At 40.4% G+C, this 14,067-nt stretch overlaps 1 protein-coding gene and 1 pseudogene across 2 annotated transcripts; both read right to left on the reverse strand.

Annotated features, from left to right (window-relative positions):
- Positions 1-310: 310 nt before the first annotated feature.
- On the reverse strand, positions 311-13,092 carry LOC124823883 (spermidine copper dependent amine oxidase 1-like). 2 transcript variants are annotated; one of them, XM_047296193.2, is made up of 12 exons: positions 12,693-13,092; positions 11,407-11,507; positions 10,910-11,215; positions 5,281-5,393; positions 4,853-5,183; positions 4,552-4,767; positions 4,212-4,448; positions 3,610-3,795; positions 2,963-3,103; positions 2,092-2,360; positions 991-1,072; positions 311-679 (listed from the first exon to the last, which is right to left on the reverse strand). In XM_047296193.2, the coding sequence occupies exons 1-12, from the start codon at positions 12,865-12,867 to the stop codon at positions 554-556; spliced, it is 2,283 nt and encodes a 760-aa protein (XP_047152149.1). In that variant the 5' UTR covers positions 12,868-13,092; the 3' UTR covers positions 311-553. The 2 variants fall into 2 exon arrangements, with proteins under 2 accessions (XP_047152149.1, XP_047152148.1); XM_047296192.2 differs by having other exon boundaries at positions 11,407-11,516; positions 12,693-13,090.
- On the reverse strand, positions 5,405-10,898 carry LOC148206259 (uncharacterized; annotated as a pseudogene).
- Positions 13,093-14,067: the final 975 nt, after the last annotated feature.

Consider the following 14,067-nt stretch of genomic DNA (forward strand, 5'->3'; position numbering starts at 1 on the left):
ACATGCTATATACATTATATCATTGAGATATTGGATATTATAATACAATTACTTTCATTCATTATTATTGTGTTTTTTGTGAACCATACCCCCACAAGTTTCTTACTATCTATCCTGTTATTAGATCATATCTCCAATAAACTTATATTATCTCCTGTCTGGATGTGTGTGAAGTGTAGATCACTATTTTAGACATGTATCAAAACATTTTCCGATACTATTATCCAATTTCATTTATTACTTAGCACAATTACTCACCTTCACCCATAGATTCTTCATAAAATCAAATGACATAAAGTTACCTTGCATCTACCATGCAACAACAATAATACATTTTAATTATACATACAATAATAACCGTTTCTTAAATATCCAGCCTTGCATCTACCATGCAACAACAAAGATACATTTTAATTATACATACAATAATAGCCGTTTCTTAAATATCCAGCCAGGTTGAAGACCACACCATTACAAACTGTTGTATTTAACATTGACTTATTTGAACATAACGTACAGAGGGAGAGCCGGATTGTCTAGACTTTCAATCCTTTCAAAGCTTGGCAATTAGCCCATTTTGAATAGGCTTGGCAGGCAAGCCATTGTTCTCCTTATCATCCAAATCACCTGGGTTTGGTGGAACATCTATTGCTGGCGAGCAATTGAAAAAACCATGCGGCTGCATCATAAAATGCACGTACGATCACAAAACTAGTACTTGTGATTTCATGTAAAAATGTGTTTCAACATTTGGTGGAACAAACAAGTACTACCAACATTCTTTCTAACCACATTTTTCTATTGGTTAAAATTTATTAAAAAGTATAGTACCAGGAGAGACTCGTTGAATGAAAAATGCGACCCATTTTTAATGAATTTAACCCATAATAGAGAGGTATCGTTGCTTATATTTTTTTCTTCTTGTATAAGTGAAAAGTGTTTCATTTCAGGATGAATCTCATTTAAATTCACAAAGGATGAATAGCATACCATAAGCATGAAACCAATGCGTTCCACGGGCATAACAGGCCAGTCTTCCAATCGAGGAATGTGTGTCACTCCAAATACGTACCTGAAACATTCCGCCAAATAAGTTGACATGCGCAAAAAATAAATAACGCGCAAAAAATAAATAACCATGACATCAGAGCTTCAAGTATAGGACAACAATTATCCGTCATTCATGGCACCTCAGCTACTAACTATAAGCAAGGTTATCAAATTCGAAAGTTACGTAAACTTGTGAAAGTCGAGTAAACTCGTGAGAGTGGAGTAAACTCAACTTGTAAACTCGTAAGAATTTACGTCAAATGAAAAAAAATTATATAAATAATATTTTAATTCAAATAAGTCTACAAAATTATATAACTTTAAATAAATAAAATTTATAGATATATTGTTCATAAAAATAAATATTGTAAAATATAAATACTTGAATTATTGTCATTAATTTTGATACATTTCATTAAATATATAATAAAAAAAGAATTGTAGCAGTGCTATGGAGAGACAGAGGGGCACGAGAAATAGTGGCAATTAGGTCATGAAACCCTAAACCCCAAACGACCTTGTTTTTCTTAATTTTTCCCCCTTTCAAACTCGCAGAATCGCTCCAAACTCACCATTCTACACAATCCTACCGATTTCACAGTCAGTTCTACCAAGTTTACGTAGAAAACGAGTTTACTACCGAATTAACTCGGAAGCCATGTCTGGAAACGTAAACTCTCGTACAAGTTTACGTGTTAACTCGAGAGTTTGATAACCATGATTATAAGCACGGCTACCTATTCAAGTTTGCAATGGAAAAGGGTTTTCGAGGAGTAGCATCATAGCAAGTATATTAATACAACAGTACATACTATCTTTTTTGCCATATCAAACTAACATATTAAAGTCAAACGAATAATTTTTTTGTCAATTTAAAAATGTTTTGATTTTGGTTAGTAGTTCTTAGTACAATTTCATCTTGGTAAAAAAAAATTGAAATATAGTTAAACAAACTAACCCCAAATTGATAAAATTTGTAAATTTTAATATTAAACTGTGCAAGTAGCAGTTATGATCGAGCTAGAAGAATGGTGAACTAACCAAAGAACTATATCAGCTTCCTCCAGTGATCGGTTTTGCTTAACCCAAGTAGCCAAACCCTCTCCAACGCGTGGATTTTGATTAGGGAACTCTCCGCCAGGATGCATTTCATCTCGTGCATAAGGAGTAACCCAAAGGTTGTGTTTCAAGAAAGCTGCTCTTCTCAAAAACTTGGCCTCTGAGCCAGCTAAAGGTAAACAATTTGAGCCAGGTACTAGCTTGTAACCAGTTAGATGCCCAGTTCGGTTTACAGTCCTTGTGTTCCTAACCTAAAATGTGCACTATTGCGTAAGATATAGAGCTTGTTCAAACTAGCAAATAATCCCAACATTTTGAAATATAACTACTGCCACAGTGAATATGCTTGTAGGAAATATATGCCCTAGGAAATTTGGAATACAGAAAAAGTAGGGAGAAAAAAAGATAACAAACGCATTCCTGCGTTTCACCATTTTCAAAAACTATAAGCATCATGGAATCTGTAAAAACAATTTGTAAAATTTATAGTTTCTCAATACGGGGACCACGATACTAATAGCGGGGCAATCTTAAATCAATGACGACCTGAATCATGCAATTTCTCTCTCTCGCTCTCTCACACATACACACAATAACTATAACATAACAATCTTTTCAATTGATGTGAATAAATTTAACATATATGTAGGCATAAATAATACTGTGAAATATCCTTCACAACTTACAGAGCAGAAGCAGCTTAAAACAGCAGCCAGATTTGAAAATTATAGATTGTCCCTGCTACAGCATCTAAAGTGGACAGTGACAGCAGAAATATTCACCCAGGGAAAAATTTAATATCCGAATATTTTTTTTCCTGGAGGAGGGAGTTTAAAAATAAGAAAGAACTTACAATCCAGTGACGGGCGGATAAAGGATCACAGTCACGCATTGCTTCCAATTCTGATTTAAGCAGTTTTTCCTGAGCATAAAATGCATTGTTATGAATATTATTGTCTCCTGGCTCTTCAACTTTGACATTCATCTCAACAACCTGGGCAGAGGGGTAGATATAAGCTTATACTTAATGAAATCTAGCTTTATGATGGAAGAGAAAAAACATACATACCAGCAAGGAACTGTAGAATGAACTACTGAGTCATAAAATCAGGAGTTCAACATGAAATATCACAGATAAAAGAACAGAAACCTCATAAGCCACGGTAGCAATGCTAAAAGATTTCTATTTTTTAAACGAAGGGAAGTTGGTGCAAAGGAGAAACAATGTTAAAGATTTAGATCAGTAGTTTGCAATAAAAAGGACCTAATGAAAATAGAAACTACTGAGCACTGCACTGTTCATATGTGGTATTCTTTTCATCCATGAATAGTCTAAACAGCTCATTGTCCTGCTATAGAAAGCGAAGACACCTGAATGTATAGCATTCTATTTGATATTTTTACTATTACGAATTAAGATTTGGGCCAGGTGGGGAAAGAGAAAATTTTACGTTTTGCACTAAAGACCTTTCCTACTTAAAAATCAAATTGCATGCTAACCTGATTAAATGCTTCGCCAGGTTTGCAATCTACTGCCATGTCCATACGGGCAACAAAAAAGTGTTGGTGGACAGGCGCATACAGTCCAGGTGCAATAGTTGTGCCATATTTTCGTGTTTCACCTGGTTGTAATGCTCCTAAGCTGAGAATTCCTGTGAGCTTGACCTCTGCTTCTATTTTTCCATCCTGCAAGAAAATAAACAATTACAGAGACAGCAAACTAGAGTGCTTGAAGCTTAGACATGTAAATCCAGCAGAAATCCATAAATAAGGAATGCAATTTGGAATGTCAGCTAAGAAAAAGACATATAATTAATATACATGCAATATAAAACAGTAAAGGGAATATCTCTCTGCAATATAATATATTATATAACGATGAAAGTAATGCTACTGATCTAAATCCGTTCTGATTTTGGGTAACATAACATGACCTTCCTCTTGAATCCCTGACAGGATATACACAAACTTACAACCTCAGATACTTGTATGTATTAAAGGTGTGTAACTATATATCAGTAGGCCTCCAAAATCATAGATGGTTCCACCGATATCATTCAACAGACTCACAGGTATATATGCAAGGTAGAAATTTAACTTGCCTGATAAAAGTGCCAGAAAAATCCATACTCATAGTTAGCCACGGTGCATATAAAAGACACTGTCAGCCTTCTAGACCTTCGAACTTCAGCCAAACCTGTTCTCCAATCTTGATGCTTCCATAAAATACCATGATCTTCCTCATGCAAGCATACACAGTTCTCGATAGTTTCAACACCTCCATAGAAGTTAGTGAAGTGTGCATCAAAGTATTTGATATAGCCTAAACAATCACAGCCCTGAAATGATGATATTATGCACAACCAGTTTAATTTCATGTACATTGAGAAAGGAAGATAAAATGAAGAAAAAATTGATTGGAATATAAGCAAATGTCCTGACCTTCTTGAGAGAATGAGCATTTTTCCCCAGGCCATCTTCCCCAGCATCAAAAGCATTTTTCCTATAGTGAGGATCATTAGGATCTCCATACGGGACCACCATCTCAACAAAGCTCAATCTGTGGGCCACTGGTCTTCGTCCTCGACTTCCATCAATATAGGCTACTGAATGAATAACCAACCCTTCCCTAGGAGTGAATCCAATACGAAAATTCCACTGCAAAAATGGTCCATCAGGTTTAGCAATTCTCAATATGTATGATAATGTGGTTTTGGAAAATATGCTTGAGACAGACAACCACCTTCTGCCATTCAATGAAGTGTCCATTAACACGAAAACTTGGACCTTCAGGCTGAATAATCTGTAAGGGTTTTACATCACTTCTGTCAACTCCTCCCCGGGTTTCACCAGAAGTATAATTTCTTAGTGGATCAGCAGGTGGAAGGGGAACAAGTTTACGGTCTTCAAATTCAAGAACAACCATATTTTGCATGTCAACAAGTACATGAATTCCCTCTACTGGACGGGCATAGCCATTCTCCATGGGGCAGTCGCTTTCAGTTCTACAAAAGATTAGTGGTTTAGCAAGTCTTCGGCTAGGAGCATCAGCTTCGCTGTGGTATCCAGCACACCTAAAAGTTTCAACAGCACAAGAATTAGACAGAACAAGATATAGATTAAATAAACTATCATAATAGTCTATCAAATCATCATAAAGCAGTTACTAACCAGGGATCCACCATCACGAGATCCATATCTTCAATGCCTCTCTTCTTCATTGCTTCACGAAATGGTGGAAAGTCCTTCACAATAGCTTCACACTCAGCATACTCCACAGCATCCTATGGGGCAGAGAGAACAACACAAACAATTTTTTATTCGAAAATAATTGAAATTTACAACTCGAATCTCAATGTAACTGATAGGTTTCTGAACTCAAAACCTGATCAAGAACTCCCTCTCAACCTCTCACAACAAAGACACCAAGCATAATGAAAAGAATCTGGTATTATTCACAGAAGAATAGTCTGTACAATCAAGATACAGGGGCATAATCGCCCCTTCACAGGTCTAAGGCCTATTAACTAACAACGTTCCAAAAGTCCCCCTCCAACTATACAAACAACTATTTATACAACTACTTTTCCCGCCCTTCCCTAACTCTTATAAATAGTTAGGTCATTAAAGCTAATTAGTCTTCTTTCTTCTTTCGTATACTCTCCACTCTTCTCATTCCTATCATTACCCTCTGCCTGAAGCTCAACCTTGTCTCCAAGGTTGAAATCAGGGTATTGTTCCCTGATAGTAACTTCATCCTCCCATGTTGCCCCATCCTGCCCTCCTTCCTGCCATTCTACTAGCAACTGTGGCACCATTTCTTCTCCTTTTTGGGTCTGCCTTCTTCCCAGAATTCGAACTGGCCAGAATGAAGGCCCCTCGGCCTGCAGGTCTTGTGGCAACTCCTTCTCCACCCTCTGCTCTCCTATCGCCTTCTTCAGCTGCAATACATGAAAGACTTGATGTATGTGTGCTGTCTCCGACAACTGAAGCTTGTAGGCTACCTCTCCCACTTTCTGAATAATCTGGAATGGTCCAAAGTATCTAACTGCCAACTTCGGGTGAAGCCTGGTGGTCATTGAAGATTGCCTGTGTGGCCTTATCTTCAAGTAGACCCAATCCCCAACCTCCACATTTGTGGGTTTCCTTCTGTTGTTTGCCTATTTCACCATCAACTCCTGAGCCCGCTCCAAATGAAACTTCAACTGTCTCAACGCCTCATCCCTGGTTTGGAGCTCTTGGCTCACCGCTTCTACTAATGATTCTCCAGGTATAAATATATGCATTGAAAGAGGTGGTCTCCCATAAACAGTCTCAAAAGGAATACACCTTATGGCTCCTTGATAGCTGGTATTGTACCAATACTCAGCCCAAGGTAAAACTGTCATCCATCCTCTCGGTTGTTCAGAACAGAAACATCTAAGATATCCTTCTGACACTCGACTTAATACCTCTGTTTGCCCATCGGATTCCGGATGGTATGCGGTGCTCATCTTCAATTGACTACCCTGCCCCTTGAACAACTCCTTCCAGAAAATACTTAGAAATAAAGGGTCCCTGTCACTCACAATGGACTGAGGAATTCCATGCAGCCTGACAATTTCCTTGACAAATATTTCTGCAACAGTTCTGGCCGAATAGGGGTGCTTAAGTGGCAGGAAATGGCCATATTTACTAAGGCAATCTACTACAACCAGAATAGCATCATACCCCTGCGATTTGAGTAGCCTAACTATAAAGTCCATGCTTAACTCTTCCCAAACAGCGTTTGGAATTGGCAGCGGTTGCAACAGTCCTTGAGGAGATGAGGACAAATATTTGTGTTGTTGGCATACAAGACAGCTGGCGACAAATTCGGTCACATCTTTCTTCATGTTGATCCAATACAATGATTGGGCTACCCTCCTGTACGTCCTGTACACCCCTGAATGTCCACCGGTCTACGTCACATGAAATTCTACTATCAGCTTGTAAATCCAGGGAGATTGAGCTGACAGCACCAGCCTGCCCTTGTAGTGCAACCTCTCCTGCTCCAGGGTATAGGCTGGATGGGTATTCAAATCACGTCTAATATCCTCCATCACCCTTTTCAAAGCCTCATCCTCCTCCACTTCCTTCATAATTTCCCCAAAATCTTGCCAGTAGGGCCTGGCCACCACACGCAATTCTTTCTCTTCCTCAGTATCCCCCTCATTCCTCCTAGACAGTGCGTCTGCTGCTTTATTTGTAACCCCCGCTTTGTAAACTATCTAAAAATCATACCCCAACAACTTTGCAATCCAATTTTGTTGATTTTGAGTAGTTATACGTTGTTCTAACAAGTACCGGAGGATCCTTTGATCGGTATGAACTACGAATCTCTGCCCCAATAAGTAAGGCCTCCAATGTTGTATGGCAAACACCAAGGCCATCAATTCTTTCTCGTAGATGGACTTGTTCAGCGTTCCTCCAAACAGAGCCTTACTAAAGAAGGCAATCGGTTTCTTCCCCTGAGTCAGTACTGCTCCCATTCCACTGCCAGAAGCATCACACTCTATGTGAAAGGGTTGCTGGAAATCTAGTAAAGACAGCACTAGAGTTGTTGTAATGGCTCTCTTCAATTTCTGTAAGGCCTCCTCTGCTTTCTCATTCCAAGAGAACCCTCCTTTCTTCAATAGCTCTGTCAAGGGCTTGGCAATCTTCCCATAGTTCTTGATAAACCTCCTATAGTAACCAGTCAACCCTAAGAAACCCCTTAATCCTTTGACTGTTTTCGGCCTTTCCCAGTCTAGAACAACTTTCACCTCCTTGGGGTCCATCTCTACCCCTCGGTTGGATATAGCATGCCCCAAATACTTAATCTGAGTCTATCCAAACTAGCATTTCCTCCTATTTGCCACCCATTGATTTTGCTCCAACATTGAGAGGACACTCATAACATGCTTGAGATGTTCCATCCATGATTGGCTATAAACCAATATATCATCAAAAAATACCAAAACAAACTTCTTTAAGTAGGGCTAGAAGAGGCAGTTCATGGCACTTTGGAACGTGGCAGGGGCGTTGGTGAGGCCAAATGGCATCACCATGAACTCGTAGTGACCCTGATGAGTTCTAAAAGCGGTCTTCTCTATGTCTTTCTCCCCCATGCGGATCTGATGGTAACCCGCCTTCAAGTCAATCTTAGAAAAGTAGCAAGCCCCCCTCAACTCATCCAACAACTCCTCAATTACTGGTATCGGAAACTTATCTGGCACTGTGGCACGGTTCAACGCTCTATAGTCGATGTAGAATCGCCAGCTGCCATCTTTTTTCTTCACTAGAATAACGGGACTCGAGTAAGGCCTATGGCAGGGTCGGATAACCCCTGTTCGGAGCATTTCAACTACTTGCTGCTCTATTTCTCCCTTCATCACGTGCGGGTACCAGTAAGGACAAACATTGATGGGATCAATCCCCTCCTTGAGAGGTATGTGGTGCACCATACCACGGCAGGAGGTAGCCCAGCTGGTTCAGTGAATACCCCTCTGTACTGGCTCAATAATTTCTCCATCTCCCAACTTTGTTCCTCCGTTAACCCCTGGCAGTCTTTAATTTCCTCCTTCTTCTCTAACGAACCCAACTCCCATACCAGCAGCCATGCCTCTACTTCGTTCCTTTTTAATAAAGCCCTTGGTTCCACCATCTTTCTTTCCAACGTTGGGTCTCCTTTTACCATTATCTTCCTTCCCCCTTGATGATACACCATAGTTAGTTTGCCCCAGTCTAGCGTTACTTCCCCCAATTTCTCCAACCACTCCACTCCTAGGATCACATCCACTCCCCCTAGTTCGAACAAGTAGAATCTTTCAGCAACTTCTGTCTCCCCTATCTCTATCATCACTCGCTCACAGCAGCCCCTGGTCTTCTTCTTCTGGCCGTCTCCCAGACTTACTAGATATGATGGGGTATCCATCACGGCCAATCCCATTTCCTCCACCAATCCTTGACTGATGAAATTGTGGCTAGCGCCACTATCGATGAGGATCAGCACTTCACGGTCCCATATACACCCCCCGCAACTTCATGGCGGAAAATGCCGACAGCTCCATCTGGGTGTGATTCAGCTCAGTTTCCGTCTCGCCCCCTTCCTCCTCCTCTTCTTCGGCCAATATCAGCATTCGCAATCCCCTCTTTGGGCATTGATGGCCGGGACTAAATGGCCCACCACACCGAAAACATCTTCCCTCCGCTCTTCTCTTCATGAACGTTGAGTAAGGTAAGTTTCGGATGTTTCTCCCCCTCCCGTCGCCATTGGGCCTCGTTGTTCCGTTTCCTTGGGTCGCCTCCCTCTTTACTGACCCGACGCTCTCCGCTACCCCTCCTCGGCCCTGCGAATCGCGACTGGGTTCGACTCGCGCTACTACCCCTGTCGTCCTCCCCCAAGAACTTTGATTCTTGGTCATCAGTCCGCCTCCGATCTTTGAGTAGGTACACAGCTTCTCCACGTCTCGCGCGACTCGCATGGTTGTCATCAAGTCTTGCAGATTATGCGGCCTCATGTGGTTGCACACCTCTTCCTGGAGACCCGCCATGAAGTAACCCAGAAGTTGTTCTTCGGGAATCTTGGTCGTCTGTCCCACCAAAACTTCAAAATCTCGAATGTAATCGTCCACCAGCCTCGCCTGTTTAATGGTCGCTATCCTCTCATAAATCGATCCTCGAGTTCCCCCTACGAACCTTATCACCATCGCTCTCTTCAAGCCTTCCCAAGAATTTTTCTTGGTTTTCTCTCTCCAAAACCGAAACCAATACCCTGCGTATCCCTCCATGCTGATTGAAGGCCGACTGCAATTTTTCTTCTTCGGCCACTCTCTGAACTTCGAAAAAATTTTCCACCCTACTGATCCAATTCAATGGATCGCCTCCTTCAAACATGGGTAACTCCACCCGTTTCCTCTAGTTAGACTGTCCTTCTTGATTCCCTTCTCCTCTTCTTTCCCTCTCTTTGTCGCGTCTACCCTCATTCTCATTCACCGACGATTGACTTCCATCCTAGTGTCGGTCGTTCTGGTGGTGATTACGATCTTCCAGCATTCTCAAAATCGCCTGAATATCCTGGCGCATCGCCACCGTATCCTGTCTCAAAGCCCCTGTTTCCTGTTGCAGAGCCACCGTGTCCGCCTTCGTCTCCGTTATCGCAATTTCCATAGCCTCCAACTGACCTTCTACCGCCACCACTCTACGCTCCATCACGCGCGATTTTCCCTTCTGCAAATGGGATCCGACAGGTCGGACCAAATTGATAGGTTTCTGAACTCGAAACCTAATCAAGAACTCCCTCTCAACCTCTCACAACAAAGACTCCGAGCATAATGAAAAGAATATGGTATTATTCACAGAAGAATAGTTTGTACAATCAAGATACAGGGGCATAATCCCCTTCATAGGTCTAAGGCCTGTTAACTAACAACATTCCAAAAGTCCCCCTCCAACTATACAAACAACTATTTATACAACTATTTTTCCCGCCCTTCCCTAACTATTACAAACAGTTAGGTCATTAAAGCTAATTAGTTTTCTTTCTTCTTTCGTATACTCTCCATCTCTTCTCATTCCTATCAGTAACAGTTGCAACAATTATAATAATTTGGTATATAGGATTTTTATTGGCGAGTTAGGAAAATCGGAAAAGAAGTTATAAACTTCCACATAGAAAAATTGGAAAAGAAAAGGTAAATAGTTTAATAATTAATTAGCATGGGCACAAGGAGGACTCTAAAAACCTAATAAGCATCACCATTTTAAGGAAGAACAAAATTTGGAGTAAGTTTGTATTCACCATTGGAGGCTGAACATCTGGAACAACTGTAGATGAAACAACTTTGCCCCTATGGTGTCCACCTCGAGTTGCTGCATGAACTTCTCTAAGCTCAACAATCCATATGCTTGTCTCATTTGACTTTTTATTGTAAACAACTAGTCTTGCTTTCCTTGGAGGAAGTTTAGTTGGAATCACAGGTCCACCTTTTGTCCTGGGGAGCAGTGATGGTTGGAAAGGAGGGAAGAAATATGCATCTGCTAATGCAACAACTTGCTTTTCTGGTTCTACCAGGTCTACTTCAATAAAGCGCATGCCATCCCTCACCTAACGAGATAATCAAATAACTTCATCAACATGCAGAGACAGTAGCATAAAGTGGTTATAGCTTTACGGGCAAGCACAGTTGTTCCATTAGTAGCATAAAGTGGTTATAGCGTTATGGCAAGCACAGTTGTTCCATTGAGCGGTAGTAAACCACGCAAAAATGTATACCAAGGAGGGAAGAAGTTATGTACCTCAGGTGTTGCCCCAGCTGCTCGAACGGTTGCTACAGCTACTGATATTTCAGCAGCAGATAGTGGATCCAGAGGATGGCTGGTCTGAGCTCTCACCATGACTGTGATACCTACGTCAAAAAGAACAGTTCTTCAACTTTGGACATAAGAAGAAATTTCATCATAGATGAGGAGATAAACTAGGGAGACGACAAAGAAAAACACAAAAAGACCAAGAGCAACAGAAATGGAAAAGCTGAGCATAAGACCCAATACATAAGGCTCCTAATCTCCCTGAAAATCTGAGAGAGCAACAAAGTTGATGCATCCATGAGCAATGGATCACAGAGAAGCCAAAAGCGTAACTCTATCCTTATTGGAATTGAGGTAATTTAAGAAGGGACAAAACTTAGACGTAATTTCTTAAGTACTTTTAGTACTATTCTGGAATCAAAATTAGAGATCTCACTTCAATAACTTATTTAATGCAAACTTTTGTTAAGCAGGTAAGCGAAATGAACTATTTCTGATAGAAGAATAGAACCTTAAACAACTAAGAACAATATCTAAATTTTGACCTTAGAAAACACATTAAAGATAGGACTTAGGCTAGGAGTATTCCTCACCAACGAGGCACATTAAGAACTGCATAAACTACAGATCGCCACAGAAGAACTCGTCCATCACTCCCCAAATTAAGAATACATTTTGATATTTAGAGAGAAAAAAGATAAGGTTCTCTTTCTTTATAGAATTAAAAGAAACATGACACTTCATTCAAGTTCTCATGCATGACAAGTTGAAACTTCCAGCAATTCTTCCACCGAGAATGAAATTGATGCAAAAAGAAAAAGGAGAAAACAGGAAGAACTGGTACAAGAGAAGGCGCAGTGTTTACCATTTGCGTAAGTGAAAGCAGTGAGAAAGGAGTATGCATGTTATTCTGTTTCGAAAATGAGAGTATAAGGAGAAAATGACTGTCAAAATGAAATGAAATTTTGAATTCGATAATTATAACAGAGGAAGAAAAACGAAATCAATATAATACTACCGAGAAAGAGAGCATGATCAGTCATGCATATGCGAGCAAGAAAAGGAGCGAGTAAAATGTACTTTAAAACTTGTAGTCAAAGAAATAAATTGACCCATAATGAAGACCACTTTGCAACACTAGTTTATTCTATCATTCTATCAGCAACCAAGGAGACGAGATCAAGCAAAAAATAATAATAATATCAAGTTCTAAACAAATAAAAGCCTGAAAAAAAAACGAAATTGAATTAAAAAAAAAAAAAAAAAAAAAAGACCTTTGGCAGAAGCGGTTTTGGGAGGAGAATCGATGGCGGGAATGAAGGTGGCAACGGAGGGCCGTTGTTCTTGCTGTTGTGATGGTTGTTTTTGTGGTTGGAGCGACGCAGAAGAAGACGGTTTGTTCGTTCCGGTGGCGCAACATGGCGTCGTTTGTTCCTGAGCTGTGGCCATTGGAGAGGGTTAGCGAGCTCAGCGTAGTAAATTCCAGTGTAATATTCCACTGACATACAGCAATAATGCCAGTAGTTTCGAGTGTATGCCACCGCCGCCACCACCACTAGCACCCACTGAAGAACTGAATGAGTCACTTGACGCTGTAAATGGGATGACAGGAGGAAGGTACTTTAAAGAAGAAGAAAGGATTTTTTTATTTTTTGTTTTTAATTAGGGATGCAAAATTGTGGTTTTGGAAGGGGAAAGCGATGGGATCAGTGGAGTTTGGTGAATGGAATATGGTTAATTAAAATAATGATTAGTGGTTGATGCGAGTGTGTGTGTGGATGGATGAGGGAAGGTAGGTGGAGGTGGGGAAGAGAAGACGTCACCTCAGGGAAAGCGACAAGGTTTCCAAATAAGCAGATCAGACATCATTGACAGTGATTCAACACACACTCCCACGGAACATGCAACTCTCATTCCTCTATCTTTCCTTTTTACCCTTTTCTTTGCCCTGTCATTCCACTTATACGTCCCCTAAATTATCACTCCATTATTCAAATTAAGGTTGTTTTCATTCTCCTATTCCAAGTTGCCTAACGATGTGGCAATTCCCTGTGCCACAAAGGAAACTATGCGTTTTAGTGCTCCTAACTTTTTGTAATTGCGTCTGCTTCAATGCAACTCACGCCTTTTATTGCTTCCAGCTTTACTCTTCCTATTACCTTTTTCTAATTACGATTTTTAATATAATTATGTCATTGAAAATATCAGTAAGAACTATAATTACTCTTCCTTCATCCAACTTTTTGGAGCTTCTTTTTCAGGTAACCATTTGCTTTAACTTCGTCTATTTGTCAGCTTTTTTTAATTGGGATGGGAAAAGGTCCCCACACCTTTTCCTATTTATCCCATCCTAAAAAAATATATATATGTGTATAGTATGAAATATTAACCGAGCGGTTACAAACAACCAACCGGATATTTAGGTAATCTGTTTATATCTTATTCTGTTTATATTTTATTGGGCTTATATCAGCTCAGGATCCATGAGGTAAATTATAAATACAAAGCCAGGGCCAAAAGCCAGGTACGTTTCACTTACGCATCATTCACTAAATATTCAACCAAGAGCCGAGGCTCTTCAAATCACACGCCTAACTTGAGCGTCGGAGTACCTTTTGCAGGTACATCCACCCCCGTCCAAAAGGAGAC

This window comes from Vigna umbellata, chromosome 1 (assembly GCF_029865625.1).
Source record: "Vigna umbellata cultivar VRB3 chromosome 1, Vumbellata_1.0, whole genome shotgun sequence".
NCBI classification, from domain to species: Eukaryota; Viridiplantae; Streptophyta; class Magnoliopsida; order Fabales; family Fabaceae; genus Vigna; species Vigna umbellata.